General features: G+C 41.1%; 1 protein-coding gene across 1 annotated transcript in view; it reads left to right on the forward strand.

Moving 5' to 3' along the window:
* The first annotated feature begins 250 nt into the window (after positions 1-250).
* Positions 251-19,172, forward strand: part of MAP7D3 (MAP7 domain containing 3) — a 43,799-nt gene continuing 24,877 nt past the window's right edge. Inside the window, exons 1-5 of the mRNA XM_069015142.1 lie at positions 251-376; positions 13,301-13,396; positions 14,200-14,280; positions 15,728-15,891; positions 18,600-18,714. Coding sequence (XP_068871243.1) covers positions 298-376; positions 13,301-13,396; positions 14,200-14,280; positions 15,728-15,891; positions 18,600-18,714 — 535 coding nt within the window. The 5' untranslated portion in view covers positions 251-297. The remainder of the gene's footprint in view (positions 377-13,300; positions 13,397-14,199; positions 14,281-15,727; positions 15,892-18,599; positions 18,715-19,172) is intronic.

The raw sequence follows: 19,172 nt of genomic DNA on the forward strand, positions 1-19,172 counted from the left end.
CAGGGAGTGATGAGGACCCCCTGAGTCTCCCGGAGACCCCCCGGCTCCCTCAGCCGCTGCTCATCAGACTCGTTCCCCAGCCCTTGCAGTAGGCTCGCCGCCCTCGGGCGGACACGCTCCAGCATCCCCCATCCCTGTGGAAGCGCAGACCCAGGGCAGCGCCCGGCGCTCCCCGCGGCCGCCCCGGATGGACGCGGGAGCGCTCCCGGTGCCGGGCAGGGCGGGAGCGGGCGGAGCCTGCGCACTGCGCCCCGCGCCCCGCGGCCCGCCCGGCACTCCCGCGGTCCGGCGCTGAAGATGGCGGAGGGCGGTGCGGCGCCCCCGTCTTGCGCTTCCTCCTCCTCCTCCTCCTTGAAGGGGCTGCGGGAGCAGATGGGTGAGAGCGGGAAGGGAGGGGTAGCACGAGGGGTGTGTTTGGGGGGGTCCAGCGGCCCAAGGGCGCGGCTGGCGCCGGCTGTCCTCCCCCCCCCCCCCGGCCGCCCCGCTGGACGTCCGGCCCCGTCCCGGGGCGGGGAGGGGGCACGGCGAGTGGAGGCCGCCGGGGCTGCCCGGCCCCAGCCCCGCTCCCCGGCCGCGCGGTCTGTCCTTTCCCGTAGCTCCGGGCGGTGATTGCTGGCTCGGGACCTACCGCAGCTCGTGGGCAGCAGGAGAGGCGGCTGCGGGGAGGCTGCGTTACCGCTCGTTCTTCACCGGTTCTCGAACTTGTCGGTGTCTGCGGTTGCTCTTGCCTTCAGAGGGTTTGCCCAGCGATGTGTCCGATCCCGAGTGCCGAAGGCAGAGGCAGCCCCTAGCATTGATTTCTAATCAAAGACTTTATTTTTTACTTTTTTTTTTTTTTACTGGTGTTATAAGAGGGCTAAAGAAGCTCTGCTTTGGTTTTGTCTTTGGCTGTGTTTATGTGCCTATTTATACTTAAGGTCCTTAATAGTATACTCTGGAAGGAGTATTGTGCGTGCACAGTGTGTGTTTCCAGCATAATTTCGTAGTACATCTCCACGCAAAAGCTTTGTGGATGAGCCATTAGAAAAGATAAACATTTTCTTATCCCAGTCACCAAAAAAAAAATAGAGTTGTGGTTTGATCTAAGCTAACTAACGAGGACTAGGTACAGAAACTACTCTGAAAGCCTCTTGCCTGATTGTTTTTCATGTATCTGTGTAATTACACAAAGAAGAGTGCTGGCAAAGGGTCCTGAATGCACAACTCCCATCTGGCATTCTTCTTCAGTGTGCTGGGTGTCAGAAATATTATTTAATTACTTTTTGTTTCTTTTTCAAAATTAAGACAGTTTAGTGCTGCAGAAGGATAAAGATCTGCCAACAGATCTCACCTACACAGGCTGTGTCTCTTTGGACCTTAGTCTTCCTGCTAGAACAGCTGAATTTTATTTTGCATATTGGATGCACTTACATGGTGGCTCCTAAGTTTTTATAAACATGGGCACCCATATTTACTGACAGCTGTCATGACCTAGAATTAGTCCCAAGATCAGAGAGGAAATGCTCCTTGGACCAGGTAGCTCTATCTTCAGATATGCACATGCTGTATTACACACATCATGTTAAAAAAACAACTCCCCTCACTAGATCCTGTAAAGGCTACACCTTGAATTTTTTTCCCTGAGGGGGTAGAAGTCACTGAACCAGAATCTAAACTTCAGTGTACATAGAATGCATTTGTAGCAGTTATGTGCTCAAAGATAAACTCAGTGCTAATGTGCAGTGAATCAATGCTGTCTGTGAGCTCACAGGCCGCTGCAGCTCTGCTCCTGACTTCTTGTCAGTAGCACTCCCTGGAGAGAGCAAATGATGTTTAGAAATCATCCTTGCAGTCCTGTGGTTGACAGTGGAATTTGCAAGATAATTTGCCACAGTATTTGCTGCTCTTTAGAGAAGTTGTGAGCTGCAACCAAGTCTGATATTGCAGCTGTTTGGAGAAGATGTAGAAAAAAAAAGACACCCAAAGGAACCTTGACATTCAGTCCCACGCTGCCTTTGGCATGTTTGGGGAGGAATATAACTTCCTGCTTTTCTAAGCTCAGTTGGCTGCGTGGGGGGACTCCTCAGTTCCAAAATACCTGCTAACTAGAGTGCTTGGACCCAGTTTCTGCTGCTCTGTGGGCAGTTGTGTACTTTGCTGTCTTAATCAAGCTGGGGAACAAATATCTTTGTAAAATAAATAGTGTTGTGTGCCTTCAGTAATTTTTCAGTGAACTTCTGTCTGGGAATCTCACATTTAAAGACAATAAATAAAAAGAAAGAGCATCTTGCTGAGAAACCACAGCTCTTTCTGGCAGCCTGGCTAAGAAGTGTGTATACATACTGTTTGTATAGTCACCTTCTGCATAGGTTCCTTTGTGGATCCTTATTAAAAGATGCTTCTGGGTTCTTGTTCTGTTCACTTCTGCTGTCTCTGACCAGCCTCTTGATACTGGTTTTATTTGTGGGTGATTGGTTCTTGTTAATTATTTTAGGCCTTGCAAGTGTAGAATCCCATGGTGCCACTTGTAACTAACTCCCATACCAATTTGTTACATTTGGCAAGAAAAATATTCTCTTAAATTCATCTAGTATTGAGGTAAGGAAAAGGTGTTTCTCCTTCTTTGAGTATCAACTATGATTAAAATTCTGCAGACCAACTCATGCCTGCAGTGCCAGTTCTACAGTTCCTTTGTAATCATTTTCTGCCCTGACACACTTGTCCTATCTTATTTCCTTTATGTGGATGACAAAAAGTGGAATTTGCTACTACGACTAGAAGGCAGTTAAGGTACAACTAGAAGACAGTTAAGGTTTCTAAACATCACTTAACATTAGGGATAAATTGTAGGTGTACACTGAACCAGCAGTGCGTAGATGGCAGTTGCTTACCCCATTTTTGTTATCCATGCTTGCTGCAGTCATCCCTCAGGGATGAAGAGGAATTTTTGATCCTATTCTAATACCATAAGTACTGCTGAGCTTGTTAAGATGTGAGAAGAGGGGAATAGTCAGGTACTTGTGGTTTATCCAGTAAATGAGGTTTTCCTTGAGTGGCATGGGTAATCAGAGGAAAAATACCTATAATTTAAGCTGCTGTAGTCTACATTTGTTGTCTTCATTTTCACTGGAATACTGAAAATCCCTGTCTTTTGTAGTATGGGTGATAGAGAATGTTGGATTTTTTTTTACCAGAGCTTGGTAATCCTGTGCCAGGATTTCCACTCATGTATTGAATTTCTGTTGTGAAGGTTGTTCAGAACAGTATATTTAAATGCTTTTCATATATTTTCCTTTCCAAGATCTGCATGATCTTTTGAGAAACCTGTCTCAGGTTTCAGAAAAAAATAAAGTGCCTTTTTCAACAAATCGAACTGCAGGCATAAATTTCATGACCTGCAGGTTCCAGTTTGGTTGGAAGTTTTCTAATAAAACAATAGCTTCATTTCATGTAATCAGTTTTTTCTCCCTGTGTAAGTGACACTGTCTGGCTTTGTCCATCTTGCCCAGACCACAGTTCTTAGCAACAGCTTTAACAAGTGCACGTACATAGAATGTCATGAAAAGAAGGATGGATGGATAACTAATAGTGCAACTTCATTGCTCGAGCAAGTAGTCAGGATTGTGCACAGATTTGTCTGGTCTCTAGGTAACACGTTTTATAACTTAAGAACACAAGCCTGTACCAACACCTGTAGGAGTATAGAGAACTCTTGGGTATAGTCTTGGTCCCACAACAGAAGATAGTGAGTGCTGTCTAGAGGAAATTATTTGGAATCCAGATGCATCTGTCGGTCAGACGATGAATTGACCTGTGCATCAGAGCTGCTTGCTGGAAGAGAGAAAGATTTTACTGCTGAATTTGGATCCTTGAAAGCCTTTGGGATTTGCAGTGTGGGTGTCACTAGAGGTGAGCTTCAGATCTTGCCTGGGAAGCTGCAAGACAAGGAAACCGTTCCTTGCCAGGTCTCTCACAACGTGGGAGTGCTACATTAAAAGCATCTTGAGCATTCAGGGGACGTTTGAATGAGTGGCTTGGCACAAACTCTATCTGTGGAGCAAAGGCAGCCCATGACTGGAGCATTCAGCTGATGATCGCTGCGGCTGGCTTCAATTTCTTGTTTTGTCAAATTCCTCAGAACCTTGGAGAAAGTTTTAAGGGTTTTCTGTGCTTCATCTTTTTTCCCTGCATGAAAGTGGTAACACTGCTTTGCAGAGTGCCAAGACGATAAATGCAAAGAACTGCACAGAAATTGGATTTCATGTAGATCTCAGTGGTGAGAGAACATTCCCAAATCAGGCTGAGAACTTAATGTAATTGTGATGGCTATGAGCCTTAATTTAATTTTCTTCTTGTTCATGGAAATAGAATCATACAGGGTAGGGATAATTTCATGCTGATTCATAAAGATGAATGGTATGTATTTAGGTGCTTAGCATTCTGAAGATTACTTCCAGTTGTAAGTGGTTTGTAGAAGGTTTTATTCAAATTTAAAACCTTAAATTCTTAAGATTTCTCCAAATGCATTCAGGAGAGATATCTTCCTTGCTCTAAGGAGAAAAAAGCAAACAAACAAAAAACCCACCCAAACCATGTGCATATACAGCATATTTTTTTCAGTTTCTTATGTAGAGCATCCCGTTGTCTACATATTTCTTCATGCATTAAAATTGCAAAATATAAATTTGGCTTCCATGCTTCAATTCAGATGAAACTATTTAGCAAATAATGACTTGCAAGGGTCATAACTCCAATGGTGAGAGCCCAGAAATGCTGTGGCTTACACTGTCCCTAACTGTGCATACTCTTAAAGACTGCTGCTTCTTCATACACTTGGGTTTTTCAAAAAGGAAACAGAGGAATATTTAACGTACTGATACACTGTTATTGTCAGTTTTTAAAGGTGATAAGAGAGTAAAGAAGGGTTAGTATGGTTTACTATAAGATAAATGGAAGAAATAATCTAGGTTAGTCATAATAATAGGGGTATCAAAAGCTGCTGATTGTCTTTAAATTTGATTAAGTAATTGGAGATGCTTGCAGTCCTCTTGTGGGAGGACACCCTGAAAAATAAAATTCTGAGCATGCAATTTTATTGACTTCTGAGAATGTGACTTAATCAGATTACTTGTGATATTCTAAAATCAAACTGGGACTGCAAATTTCTTGTCTGCCACAAATAAATTAGTGCCATTTAGCTTCCAATTATGCAGCTTACAACCAGGTTAATCTCAACTGATGATATGCTTTCAGTGTGTTTGCATATGCCTGTCCAATAATTAAAACCTTTCTAGATGCTGGTGATTAAGGTTTTGGAGTGTGGGGTTCATGGAAGAAAAAAATGTTGCTCAGAATTGGTTTTGTTCAAAAGAGACAGAAACCACTGCTGTGCTGCATTATGCCTGTGCATAAAGGGACACAAGTGTTTGCTTTTAAGGAAGGCTGACCTAGTTGCTTGACATGTGTTTTCATCTAAATTATTTTTATGTTCCAGTGAGTTTAGAACTTCTGCTTTCTAGGTGAAGGATCCGCAGCTAATGTTGCCTTTGAAGAAAACAATTACCACTGGCCATGCTCAGAATACCTCTCTCTTTTCTCATGGTATTTTTTGCCTTCATAATTCACAGGGAACTTCTAAAATACTCTTTTATGAGTGCTTAACTGACTTAATTTACAGACACTCTCTGTTGTTTAAATGCACTGACCTGAATCTTGGGAGTGAGCATAGATATTGTAGTGGCTCGTTCTCTGGGCAAGTGTTTCAAAGCTTCCAAGTGTTAAAATTCCTCACCCAAGTCCAAGAAGGCTTGGCTACAAGAATATAGAAATACTGTAGGGATCTTTGTACTTAAAAAACATCATTTAATAGAACACATTTTTTAATTTCAAAGCTTATCCTCTGCTTAATTTTGCCAAGAGAATTTCTTAGAGGAACATTTTTGCAGCACAGTGTTGATCAGTAATACGTAAGTTGTGTTCTGGATGTTAAAACCAAGGACAGTCGTCTCCAATGACCAGATCAGTGAGTGTCACCTTACTCACTTTCAGATTTCTTTAACAGACTTTCTGCCGCTGGGTAATGAATTAAGAAAAAAATATAGTCTCTTTATTGGTCTCTTTAGCTCTGTTTTCCTACTTGCTTTTTTTACACCCATTTGCCACTTTTCACTTATCCTTCAAGCTCTTTGGGGCAGGGGCTGATTCATGGTTAGTTTGCTGGGGTCTTAGATTGCATGTAGTGGAATGTCTCAGAGCCTTCGTTTTTTAATTAGCTGGGTGAACTGTACAGCTTTAAGAAAAATTGCAATTTATTTCCTTTTACATTTTGCACCCCCCTGTTCTGCTTTAGGCAGAGAGTTTGCTACATTAAACACACTGTGGACCAGTCAGTGTCCTGCAGCACTTTCCTCTATGGAGTGATTCGATTTGAGACTGGTCTGTTGGGGGTAAATGCCAACACCAGTCTCTCTTCTTCTGAATCACAGACAGCGTTTGAACGAGGTTCAAATTTTCCATAAGAAATTCATTAAGTGTAAAAGGCAAAAGCTGTAGTTTTCACTGCTGTCTTGCAAAGGAGCTGCTATCCTTCCATCTAAAGAAGCTCAAAATAGTGTTTTCACAGGGTTTTGTCTTAAGTCCATTGTGACTCAAAGTACTAGGCTGTGTTCTGGGTTGGCATTGTTTGGGCTGCTGAATTAAACAATAGCCACAGCCTGCAAACAAGAGAACAAAGGCGTTTTCAAGGCCACGCTTCTAGCAAGTGAAAACAGTTCAGGAAAGAGGGAAATGGAGAGAAGTTAGCTATTGCCAGTGTTATAGGTAGTGCAGTGTAAGAGAAAGAAACAATACAATGAAAAAAACAGATGTGAAATAAGAGAAGAGAACAAGAGTTTGTTTTGAAGTTACTTTTTCCATGGCTGTGCAGGAGTGTGAAGAGGAGTCAGTGTTAGGCAGCCTCCAGAGTTGGAGGAGTAAAGCAGAGAGCTGATTTCTGTCTGTAGCTTTTGCCAATGCTCGAGCTAGAATTACAGTGGGAACTGAACTGCTCAGAGGAGGTTAAAGTGGAACTGCTCTGGCATCTGTGAAGGCAGTCCAGCACTGAAGGACAACATATGTACTCCTGAGGCACTGGACAGTCATATTAAAGAGAGAAGATTATCTGTACAGCAGACTGGTTACTGATAATCTTCCACTCTGTGTTTAAAACTCCACCATTTTACCTTGTGGGTTCCTTCTGTAGCTGTTAAACCTGTGTCTGATTTTGTCCGGTTGGGAGTGTTAAATCTGTATACACCTATACATAAGCATTTATGTCACATAACTAGTAAATTTCACAATGAATCCACTTGAAATTATGCAAATGCATATTCATTGCATAGACTGCTTTCATTTTAGTCCTGTGTATTAGGATACTTTGGAACTTCCAGTATGCAGAAACAGGTAAATATTTCTGCTGAACTTGAGAAGGTTCACAAGGGTCTTTGTGAGAGTAGAGTTTCTGCTGTCATTCCGTTTAATTTCTTTCAAGAGATGAATAATAATATGCCTAATAAAGAACCCCAAATTGTGGAAGCCAGGTGTCTTTTCCAGAGAAGGGGGTAGATTTAGCTTGTGAACCCTGTGTGGACTGTGCTTCTTACCTTATGATGGCTTCTGCAAGCGTTGGTGACGTCTTTGTTCTTTCTGGGCATTGTGCTGGCAGTTGCTTTTCCCATTAAGTAGCAAGAAGCATAACTCGTGGCTGATCAATGTAAGCGGGGTTAAAATAAGAGAATACAGTGTCAGTGGGAGTCAGTGAGACTCCACAGATACGTTTCAGTACTGTTTGGACTACTGAAGGTAGTAAGAATGGTACTCGTCTGATGTGGCTGTTGGGCAGTGGTGTAGCATCTCTGACTGTAGAAAGTTTCTGGAGATGGCTGCCGATTCTGTTAAGGACAGATTTCAATGCCTTGGTCTGTGCTTGTACGACATTCAAGTTTGGTTTAGATTATGTGCTTCTGCTGGGGCAAAGTATATAGGGATCAATGCAAAAATTAACTAGCAGTCTTCCTAGTGCCTTTCTCCTCATGCCCTAGGCTGAATGAGTATCATAATGTGTCTTTGAGATTGCTTCAGATATATCTTTGCAGGTTTCCTTGTAAGAAATAAGTAATTTTGTTAATTACGTGATTTTTAAAAAAATATATTTCTAGCTCTTAATCTGAATGTGGATGTTTAAAGATGAGTAAAAATACAAATTCTTGCAAATATGTCTCAACTACTTGTGGAGCTGCTAATTCATGTACTGCAGAGGAATGTTTGTGTTGGGTTTTCCAGTGGGATCAAAACTTGTGATGAGCTGAAGAAATCACCCTGAACTGCCGTGAACTTTGGGAGCAAAACCAGATTGTTGTACAGAATTAGCTGCAGAAATGGTCTTAAAGGGAGGAAAGCACTTAAAGGGAGTAAAATAGGTAGACCATGTAGGGAATAGATATAGGACAAAGTTTGCAAATTAGAGTCTGGGATAGGGATAAGACAACAGGAAGCTCTTCTAGCCTGCTGAAGCCAAGAGCGTGCACTGCTTTCTGGATACCTGTGTGCTTCCCATCTGGTGGCTGCCCAGACAAAACAGGAGAACCATCTGCCTTCCAGCTGGTCCATCAGGGAGGAGCCTACTGGGAAGCTCACGTGTTTGTTTGTGGACCCTGTCAGTCCTTGCAGCCCAGAGATGGGATGTGAGGATCAACAGGGACAGACAGAAAAGGGGAGAACAGGAAGAAGAGAAAGGCACAATGTGAGGATCAACAGGGACAGACAGAAAAGGGGAGAACAGGAAGAAGAGAAAGGCACAATGTGAGGATCAACAGGGACAGACAGAAAAGGGGAGAACAGGAAGAAGAGAAAGGCACACAGAGAGGGCTTTCTCTTCATTGTTAGAAATTTTCTGTGTTGTCCACTTTTTTATGTGAAGGTGCATCCTTCCTCTGGTGTCATCTGAACAAGGAGTCATGGTGTAAAAACCAATACCTAATTTTTCTTAAAGCTTCAAACATATGATCTTGCATTGATTTGTCTTAAACTGTGTTAATTAACAAGTGGAAATCAGCTTAAAAGGCAGTGTACGGAAATCTCAAACTTGAATGCTGACTTTCCTCATCTTTCCTGAGAGGATGTTCAAAAATTATGAAAAGGATCTGAACACTTACTGACAAACAGTAGCTCCCTGTAGTGGAGCAAGAGAAAAAGGCAGTCTTGCAGATTTGGCACAGTTTGCTATAAAATCAGAGATACTTTGCTGGAAAGCTCACTTCTGGTTCATGGATTGCTTATTGGCTTCTTGTTACCTGCTTTAAACTTTTATGGAAACACTTAGATTCATAAATATGCTTAACATTCAGGAGACCTTCTAACACCCCCTATTTCAGAGGCTTAGTCTGGGATTTTTTTGTTTGCTTTGCATAGCGAGTCATTAAATCATAAGAAGCAGAAGGATTGCACATTCTGCTCTCCTTTGTAGTTCTGTAAGGGAAGAGAAGAACAAATGGGGCAGTGTCCAGTCATCACATGGACACTGGGAGAGGGGGTGGGATGGAGCCCTGAACCTCGCTGGGTAAAGGGATGGAGCCACTTCAGTCCCTAATGAGGTTTACTAAGAACAGCAGCAGGTCCTTTGCCAGTCTTGGCAGGGGCCAAGGGTATTAGCTGTGTGCAGGGGTTGAAATAGAAATCAAGGTTTATTTTTAGCACTGGTCTCTTCAGGGCATATTGGAAATCTGATCAGGGAAGGGAAGTACCGTCATGCTCAGTGTGAGGGAGGCACTTCAGCACCTGCACTGTTAGTGGATCGTGAGCTGGAGATGAAATTGGGAGAGTTGGATTTTTCTGGAACGTCACCTCTTGGTGTTTCTGTGGGTTTGGTTTCTCTCTGATTTGCTTGGCCAGACCTGTGGTGCTAAACGGTGATGAGGGCACAGAAGGGAAACTGCTTCCCAAATTACCTGATCATGTTATGTTTTAAATAGCTCTATTTTATTATGCATGTATGCAGATATTATTATTTGCCTCATGCATGGCTTATGCTTCTATTAATTTTACCCAGAGCATTTAAAGGTAGACTACTGTAAAATAAACACACACTTTATGCTGATCACAAAGTATTGTTGTGAAAGACTACTGTGGGAGGGCCAGCTCAGAATAGAAATGAGATTTAATTTGACTCTAAGAGAACTTTTCTTCTCCAGGGAGTTTGCTGAATATGTCCATGAAGGCACGTCCCCAGTAATGCAACTTGTGACACGGGTTCTAGTGAAATGGTTGTTAACTGGTTTCGTGTTCTGGGGTATCCTGATTCATTGCAGAGGTATTAGGCTTATTCTACAGAGTTGTATTTTGTGGAAAATTCTTTTCAATGAAGCTTCGCTGCATAGCAGACTGCTACATTCATTATGGAAAACTAGGCAAAGAAATTGTAGGTATATGTGCCAAAAAAACCATTTAAATGTATTAAGTTTTTTTTATCATATTAAAGCAAAATAAGATACATATTTTTTAAAGATTGCATAGTGCAACAATATGCAATGCATTTTCTTTTACTGTAGTAAAGTGTGGACTTTGAAAATCACAGTTTTGTATTGTAAATTTACCATGAAATTGTCCAAGGGCTATAAAACCTGTCTGTTGACCAGGGACTTGGTGAAATTGAGCTCATGTATCTCAGAGGTGTATCTAATGTGATATCTGTTCCCCTTTTATTAATCTTCTCTTAAGATCCCCAGTTCACCTTTAATTCTGGCTTTCTGTTGGTTAAATGGATCACATCCATGTGACACAAAGACGCATGCCTTGTGCTTCAAATCTGCAACTTTCAAATTTGTAAGCACATTGTTTCTATGCAAATAATGAAGCATTGAAGGAGTGAATATAAAGTATTTTATCTGACATACAAAAAACCTTGATGTGCAAAGTCCTCTGACTGGGTATTTCTAGACTTTTTTCACCTCTGTGTCCTCTGCAAGCTGGACTGTTTCTGTAACCCACTTTCCTGTCTTAAAGAACCTCAAGTAATCTTTTTCAACCTTAATTAATTAAGATAAACTGACTAATTGCTTTGCAGATGTGACACATTTTTAAATCAGTGCCTTCTAATCATGAATATTATTCCAACTGTATGTTTATTTTTGATTGAGTAAATAAATACATAGTCCTCCAAATCCATTATGGCTGGTTTGTTCAGCAAGATTTTTAATAGTAAAATACTAATGCAAGTAAAATAAAATTAATGTTCTACCTGTTTAGTTGCAGGTTGTTTCTTACTATAACTTAGATACAGAAATTTGGATATTTAAACTTTGAGAGTTGAGGCAAAATTCCAGTGTTGGTCTTAACTGAAGCTGGTATAGGTGCAGAGTGAATTTGTTCTGGTGGGATTATTTCCTGCCTGGATTGAGTTGGCTCAGGCTGCCTGGGCACCTCTGTCTCCTCCCTTGAGAAAAGATGTACCTGGATTTCTGTATTTGTCTGAAATGTAAGTGGTATTTGAAGAAGCTTATGTTCCTTCAGCCTTTGTGATGTATGAAGGTGTCATTGGATATGAATGCCCTGGCTGTACATTTCTGCTCTCAGAACACCTGCTGTGGGCTGCTTTTCCTCTGGCTATTTCCACTTCTACTTGTGTTAGAATAGATAATTCTGTTGTTCTCCACTTGGTGTTTTTTTGGGCTGGATTCCCATCCATGTGACATGGAACAGTGTACAAAAATCAGATTTTTGTCTGACTTTTGATCTAGGTAGTGAAATTACAGTGAACCCTTTTTAAGCTGTTTTTTTTGCCAGTTGATAATCTCATCATGTCTGGTATCTGGTCTCTGACTTGTTTGAAGAGTCTCAGAGATGTATGGGATGGGGTTGAGGAAGACTTTTGTTTGCTGCTGCAGTGAAAAATTAATTCAAGACTTGTCAGCAGCTGCGGGTGACAATTTAGAGTTGCTGAATAAGTATTGTAATCAGCATTTATCACTGACATCACATGGGATTAAACACTTTGAGGTGATTCTTCTTGGGCACAGCCTTAGGGAGGGTTATTACCATGACACAGCTAGTTGTCATGGCAATGCATGGAGAAGAGGAGACTCTTCCTTCCCCTTTTGCATTCTGCACTACTCTTTTTAAAGGGAAGTCAGAACGTTGGCAAAGTTGCAGTCTTCTTTTTTAAAATATAACAGCAAATTGTACTATTGGTCTTTCATGTTCTGGTTGAGATCACAGCACGTTACATGTTCCTTTTGTGGATTTGCCTTTTCTGTGTAAAACTGTCCTCAGCTTTCTCATGTTTGGGTGGTTGTGTGGTGTGTTCCCTTGCTTCCCCTGAAGCTGGGCTTTTCCAAGGAACCCAGTTGAGCTCCCAGAGTCTGCCAGCCAAGGAGAGAACAAGATGGCAGCGTGTGAGGATGCTTCTGTTTGAGCTGTGCAGGGCACTGGGGTAATGCTGTCTTAAAGGTTGCCCTGCCTGCTTTCCCTGTAACACTTTACCTTCATGCCCTGCAAGGTGATTAGAGAAAGTTGATACCAAAACAAAGAAAATCTGGGGAAAATAATACAGTAAATTAGTCTCCCTGACTTGTTAATGGGTTTTGTTATTTACTGAAATTACTATTGGTAGGCATTTATTTTCTGTGTGATTATCTGTGAGTCATAACCCTGCATTTTGCTGAAGTCACCTTGGTGAAGCTCAGATAAGGTGAATGGGTCTCTGCACAAATGCTCAAATTACTGGTTTGGAGTCTAATTTATAATTAAAATTTATTTTTGAAGATCCAGTTTCAGAAGTATGTTGTAAGCATCCCTTAATGGTTTACTTTATGCAGCTAATCCCTTTTCTGTTTCATTTCATGAAGTAATGAACCTCATAAACCTCTCCCTGCTTGGGTCTCATCAAAATATGATTCTACCAGTGCTAATGGACTATTACATACATGTGTCCAGCCCACAAATGCTCATGTGGTAGCAAGGAGTTTTTATTATTAGGGGTAAGTCAGACAAATAACTTTGCAAAATAATGGGGTTTGTCTTAGAAGAGTTATTAAATAAGTTTGATCCTGGAAACTCAATAGTCTTAAAACATAAGGTTTGGTAAATGTTGTTTTTACAACAAAAAGCTATGCTAGGTCTCAACTCTTATTTGACAAATTTTTCCCTACAAGTTGAGCAGCCCCCAGCTACTTATTTAATAAAAGCGTCAGCAGCCTCAAATAGAATTTTATGTATTTATTTCAGATCTTTATTTCTTGAATTCAGCTCTACAGAGATTTTCTTAATGTGGAATGATTCTTTCTCACAGTTGCTGCAGCCCAAGCCATAGCAGAAGAAAGAAGAAGCCAAAGTGGCATTAGCCCTCTTGCAGTCCAGACCTCAATAAAGACAGCAACTAAACCAGGTATAATTAGAGGTCATTGCTCTTAATGAAGTGCTGGATTCACAAGGGAGAGTTAGTAGGGATTGAAAAGAACATATCTAAAGAGAAGTTTGGTGCTCTTTCTTCAGGGGGCATCAGAGCACAGAGCCACCTGGTAGATGGTTTGTAGGTCTGATTTTGATGACAGATTTCTGCTTTTGACTGGCTCAGAATTCAGTTGAAGTTGCCTGTCTTGTAAGCAAGGCATGATAGCAAAGATAAATGATTTGTGCGCTGGGCAAGTTACCAGCTCACTTCTTGCTGAAATTTAAGTTTTTATACCTGCAAAGACTGCTTAAGTCTTGGTTCTGCTTAGTCTGCAAATGAGCTGTCCTGCAGTGCTCTGAATTTGCATGACAGGTGAACTATCTGTTCCCAGATGACATTTTCCTAAATTCCTGTCATTCTTGTTCATGGGACTTAATATGTACAAAACTGAGGATCAGAGCTGAATTTGGAATAGGGTATGTTCTCACATGTCTGACTTCTTAGGCTTTCTTTTGACTGTACCTATTGAGCCTTTAATATGGTGTCTGCTTTCTCTTGCACCTATTAAAAATAGTGTTGTGAGGGAATGGAAAGGGGGGAAAAGGAGGATGTTCAGCTTTCTATGAATTTTTCAGATGGTATCTTTAATCTCTGTATAGAGTGTGCAGTGATTTGGTGGTGTGTGCATCTCTCACGAAGTTTCATTCTCCTTTTGATAGTAAAGACTTGACTTTTTATTTAAATTTGAATGTTGAAAATCATTGACAGTTATGTGTCTTAAATTTTTGTTTTGACAGTGATAGATGGTTCCATGCTAAGAACAGAAGAAAGGCAAAGACTGGCCAGGGAGCGTAGAGAAGAGCGGGAAAAGCAGCATGGTATTTTCATGTTTCACTTGAAATACAATATTCTAAAATGTTTGTGTTAAAGGAATTACGATCCCCCCTACCCATGTTCTTTTTGTCACTTTTTGTCACCGTGCTGGGGACAAGAGACAAGGTCTGTTCTTGGTCTTGCATCAGTGTCCATCTGTCAACCTGAATGAAGAAGTTTTTGGTTTCAGAGGAAAACAACTGTAGAGAGTTTTAGCTTGTTGAAGCTGTGTCACTTCTGACCTTCCATTTCTTAGTGACCACCCAGCGAATTTAGCCAATTCCTTACTGAAAGCCTTAACAAAAACACTTTGGAAAATAAAACTTACAGCTTAGAACTGCTTCCTATAGCTCTGAAGACTGAGGTTTGGAGAATGCTGATTCAGAGGAAACCAAAAAAGATTTAGCTACTTGAATGGCTTGTTTGCCTTGAACACTGCTTCCCTTGTTTCCCAGCATACTGAAATGACTCCTGCATTGAAGTGTCAGCAGTAGACACTTTATCTTAGCCTGGAATCTGAGACTAGAGAACAGCAGAAAACTCTTGCCCAGCTTTATGCTGTTTGTGATGTGAATCAGTGCATGTGTGTGTAGCAGGAGATGAAAGGGTCACAGTGTGCCCTGCAGTCCTGGGTCTTGGGCTGCCAGTTTGTGAGGAGAGTTGTCTCTCTGAGCTGTATGTTTGTTTCTTAACATAAAAGCAAAGACCCACAACAACAGGAATTGTGTTACCCTAATATGGGAACAGGGTAGTATTATAATGCATATAAAATTCACAAATATTTTGGGGCCCTAGGTGTAGATGCTGCCTGTGCACTGTTGGTGTAATTGTCTGGTCTCTTGGTTCATTTCATCTGTCTGGCCATGGAACATACCCTGTGCATTTACCCACTAGCTTTGTGCCACAGGACCTGAGGTTTCCTGTTGAACTGCACAGAGCTGTTCCTTGGTGGAGGCTGCAGAGAACAGTGATATAACTGTTTTGAACTCCAGTGCAGGAACTGTAGGGTCTTCTCATCTTGTCACTCAGTGCCTTAAATATTTTTATTATATTTTGGTCTTAAAAATAAAAAGAAAAACATGACATAGAAAATTCTGCTTTTTGATTCTTAATTTACTTAATTTACTTTACTTTGCTTCCTTAAAGAGACATCACTATTATAAGAAAAATGTATGCTTAACATAGCGAATATACATATCCTGATATTCCTGTCTAGACAGTAAAGCCTAGTGGCAGGCAAGGTTCTTATTCCACTTCCAACCTGGGGATAGAATTAAAGATGAACCTGTTGTCATGTGTGATGTCATCCACCTCTGCAAGCTCATCTTCCTGTACATTTTCACTTCAAGTTGTACTAATTCTGCTTGGATAGTCTCTTACTTGTAAGTTGCGTTCCAATATCAATGAATGGCTAAGTTTGATTTTAATTTTTTCTTAAAAATATTCTCACAGCTGCCAAAGAGACACAAATTCTTGAAAAGGAGAGAAAAGCAAAACTCCAGTATGAAAAGCAGTTAGAAGAAAGGCAGAGAAAGCTAAAAGAAATGAAGCAGAAAGAGGAGCAACGGAGGGCAGCAGTAGAAGAAAAGAGGAAACAAAAAATAGAGGAGGAAAAGGTAACACACATCAAAGTTCAATGGTTTAAAAGAACTACATTGTTTTCCTACATTACCATGCTCTGAAAGTGGTGTGAATGAGAAACTTACGGAAATGATGAATGTATTAGAGCATAAAAGTATTTTCCACATCTACAATGGGCTGTGTAGACACATGTCCACCTTCCCCCCAGAGCTTTAGCTATAGCTGAGGCACTCGGGACTTCAGGAGCTGTGGCTGTTTGAGTGCTGGCTATTTTTCACATGAGCAAAAACCCCACTCCATATTCCTAGATTTCCAGATGCCTTCAGAGCACTTTGTAGAGTCTGTCTGTAAATCAGCATGGATGACAGGTCTTAGACTTACTTCTCTTATTTCTGTGTCTTGCTTCCTTTTAGCCCTGCTGTGGCCTGAGACTCACATTCTCTTAGATCTTCTAAATCAGAATTCATTCCCGTATGATGAAAGGTGGTGATGTTACCTGCGTATTTGTCATTTGCTGCTTTGAACTGTGTAGTGACTTCCCACTGGCCTTTGCTCTGACTGCACATGGGCAGGCAGAGCAGTGTTTGAGTTTGGGATTCACTGCAAATGAATAGAAGCTGATAGCAGAAATAAATACATGAAGTTATTCCATCCTTTTGACAAGTGGCTCTGTTAGTGCATATTAAATGTGCAAGTTCTGAAAGAGTTCATTTCCAGGGTGTCAGCAGTGGAAGCATCACACATCTGTGCTGGTTGTAAGAACTTGTTGTGGGTCATTGGTGAAGAGCCTGTAAGCCTGGCTGGCTGCTCCTTTGGAGTCCAGCACTGCTACACTGTTTTAGCAATTCATCTTTTCTACCATTTTTGACTGGCAGTATTCTACACTGGTATTTGGTTTTCTTCAATCAGCTCCTGGGTGTGATCGGATTGATATTTCATTTGAACTTCATGGAATAGTTAACATTGTTGGAGAACAGAAATATTTAGGTGGGCTCTGACTGCAGTCCAGTGCAGTGTCATTTCTTTAAGCAACTACTTTATGCGAAAAGCATCCCTTATGCTTCAAAAAGGTGTTACATTTACATTTATTACATTTATTCATGTAGTTTTGAGGATGGTAGATATGTTTTAAGTGACCTCCAGAGTGAATAATCAAGGAAGACAAGGACTAACAATGAGGTGTTAATCTTGTCTTTTACTCAGTCCCTGGGCATGACCTTCTACATAGAGAGTTATACATGCAGAATCTGGAAGATGGGAAGACAGTATGAATTTTACCTGTAAAACCTTGCCTTCAATTAGAAAGTTGAAACAGATCTTGACTTTGGTACTCTGACAGGAGAAAAAGATACCAGCAAGATACTATCTATAGTTGTAAATTTGGTAGATAGAAGTGCATCAAAACACATAGATCCCAACGTTATTAACTTATTCAGCTAAGTCTCATTTAGTTAATCATCTAATAAGGTAAAAGAAGCACAATAGCAAATACTGTGGAAAAGGAAGTGATTTTAAGAACCTTGAAGACCACTGTCCATGGTGAGGATTCAGATACCTGTCTCTCCACAGCTCCTCAGTTATTCTGTGCATCTGCAGCTCACTGTATTGAGGCCTTGAGCTCATGTCTGCCATTTGTAAAGTGAAGCCTGTGTCTTTAACTCTGACTGAAGAGTTACTGCACTGCAGATACCCCCATGGAAATAGAATCTACAGATTACATAATGTCTGGGTACTTTGGCACCTTAGGTAAACTCTAGTTCAGGTTTCTCTAACAGAGGGGAAGGTAAGGTTTATATTTCAAACAAAAACTTTTAGTTTTATCTTTTGTCAATGAGCAGAATCCTCATTTCCAAATTTACATTGTGTATTTTTCACGGCAACTTTTTTTAGTTTGTGTTGTGAAATGGTGTTGAAAGAAGGTGAAAGTTTTGTGTCCTCAAGTGGGAGAAATGGCTGTATAATGAGTTCCCTTGACATCTTAACTGCAGTGTATCAGGAGCAAATACTGCTTCAAAAGATCACTTGGGATATAACTATTCCAGGAGAGAAATGTGTTGTTGACACGTGTGGAAACCTGGCTGGAAAGAAAGAGTGTAGCATGGTTACAGTTCATCTTTATGCACAAGAGCTAAAGCTCCCCTGTTAGCAGTTACTAGTTCTGGAGACAGCAGCAAAAGCTTCTTTCAGCCCCCTTTGTCCTGTCAGCAGTGGTTGCTGAGGCCTGGAGTTGATTGGTGTTCTTTTGCAGTTTTGCCTTTATGTCTTGTTGTTTCTGGTTTCATCACATCTGTCTTAATGTCAGTGTCTGCTAAGACCTGCGTCATTGTTTTTATAGCTCTTTGAAAATAGAAGTAACCTTATACTTAGTATTTTATAATGGAGAATTTTTGTCACCTTCTAGAAATAACTTCATCATACAAATAGTTTCATGGGTAATCGATTACTTTTGCTCAGTTTGGAGTTCATCCCTATTTAGAAAATTAGTAGTGCTGTCTACTGAATAGGGAATCTGTTTGGTGGCTATTTTAAGTAAAGAGTAGAATAGATTATCTGTGCTTTAGCTCAATCTAATCATGTTTGCAGTGTTTTGAAGCCATTAATTGCCTTCAACAACCTTTGCATGATAATTTTTGTAACAAAAGCCTGGTAAAACAGATTATAAATCATACTGGAGGTCTGTATTTTGTTTTCTGGTGTGGCTGTGTTTAACAGTTACAAGCTTCATGGAGATGTTGTTTGGTAGGAGCGCTATGAAGCAGTTCTACATCGTACCTTGGAGCGGAATCAGCGGCTGGAAACACGACAGAAGAGATGGTCATGGGGGGGATCCATAACTCCAGACTCAGAAGGCAAAACAGGTAAGCAGAACCGTTTTGTAGCAGGACTAAAATCACAGAATGCTATGTGTGAACACTGGCAGATGCAGCCCCACTCATAGAGACCTGGGCATCCTTTCCTATCTTAGATCTTAAAGCAGGATCTGTGGGTAGCTCATGGGGAAAGTGTCATATCTGTATTGCCGTGAAATGCTGCTCAGAGTTAGAGCTATTTTCAACCTTGGGAAGAGCTGGAGAGAAGCTCCATGGGACACGGGACAACACGTGACAGCGCTGCCAGCCCACAAACATCAGATAGGGAGAACTGCAATGTGTAATGTTAAGATAATTCAGAGTCCTCCAAATGCAGTTCATGTAATGGAGTGCTAAGACTGGTGATAAAAACAAAAATACCCAGTTGTACTCTGATATCACATCTAAAATGTTTTAAACACACCCTTGGAGTTATGGAATGCTGACTGATTATTTGAATGCCCAGT

Source organism: Aphelocoma coerulescens, chromosome 4A, assembly GCF_041296385.1.
Source record: "Aphelocoma coerulescens isolate FSJ_1873_10779 chromosome 4A, UR_Acoe_1.0, whole genome shotgun sequence".
NCBI classification, from domain to species: Eukaryota; Metazoa; Chordata; class Aves; order Passeriformes; family Corvidae; genus Aphelocoma; species Aphelocoma coerulescens.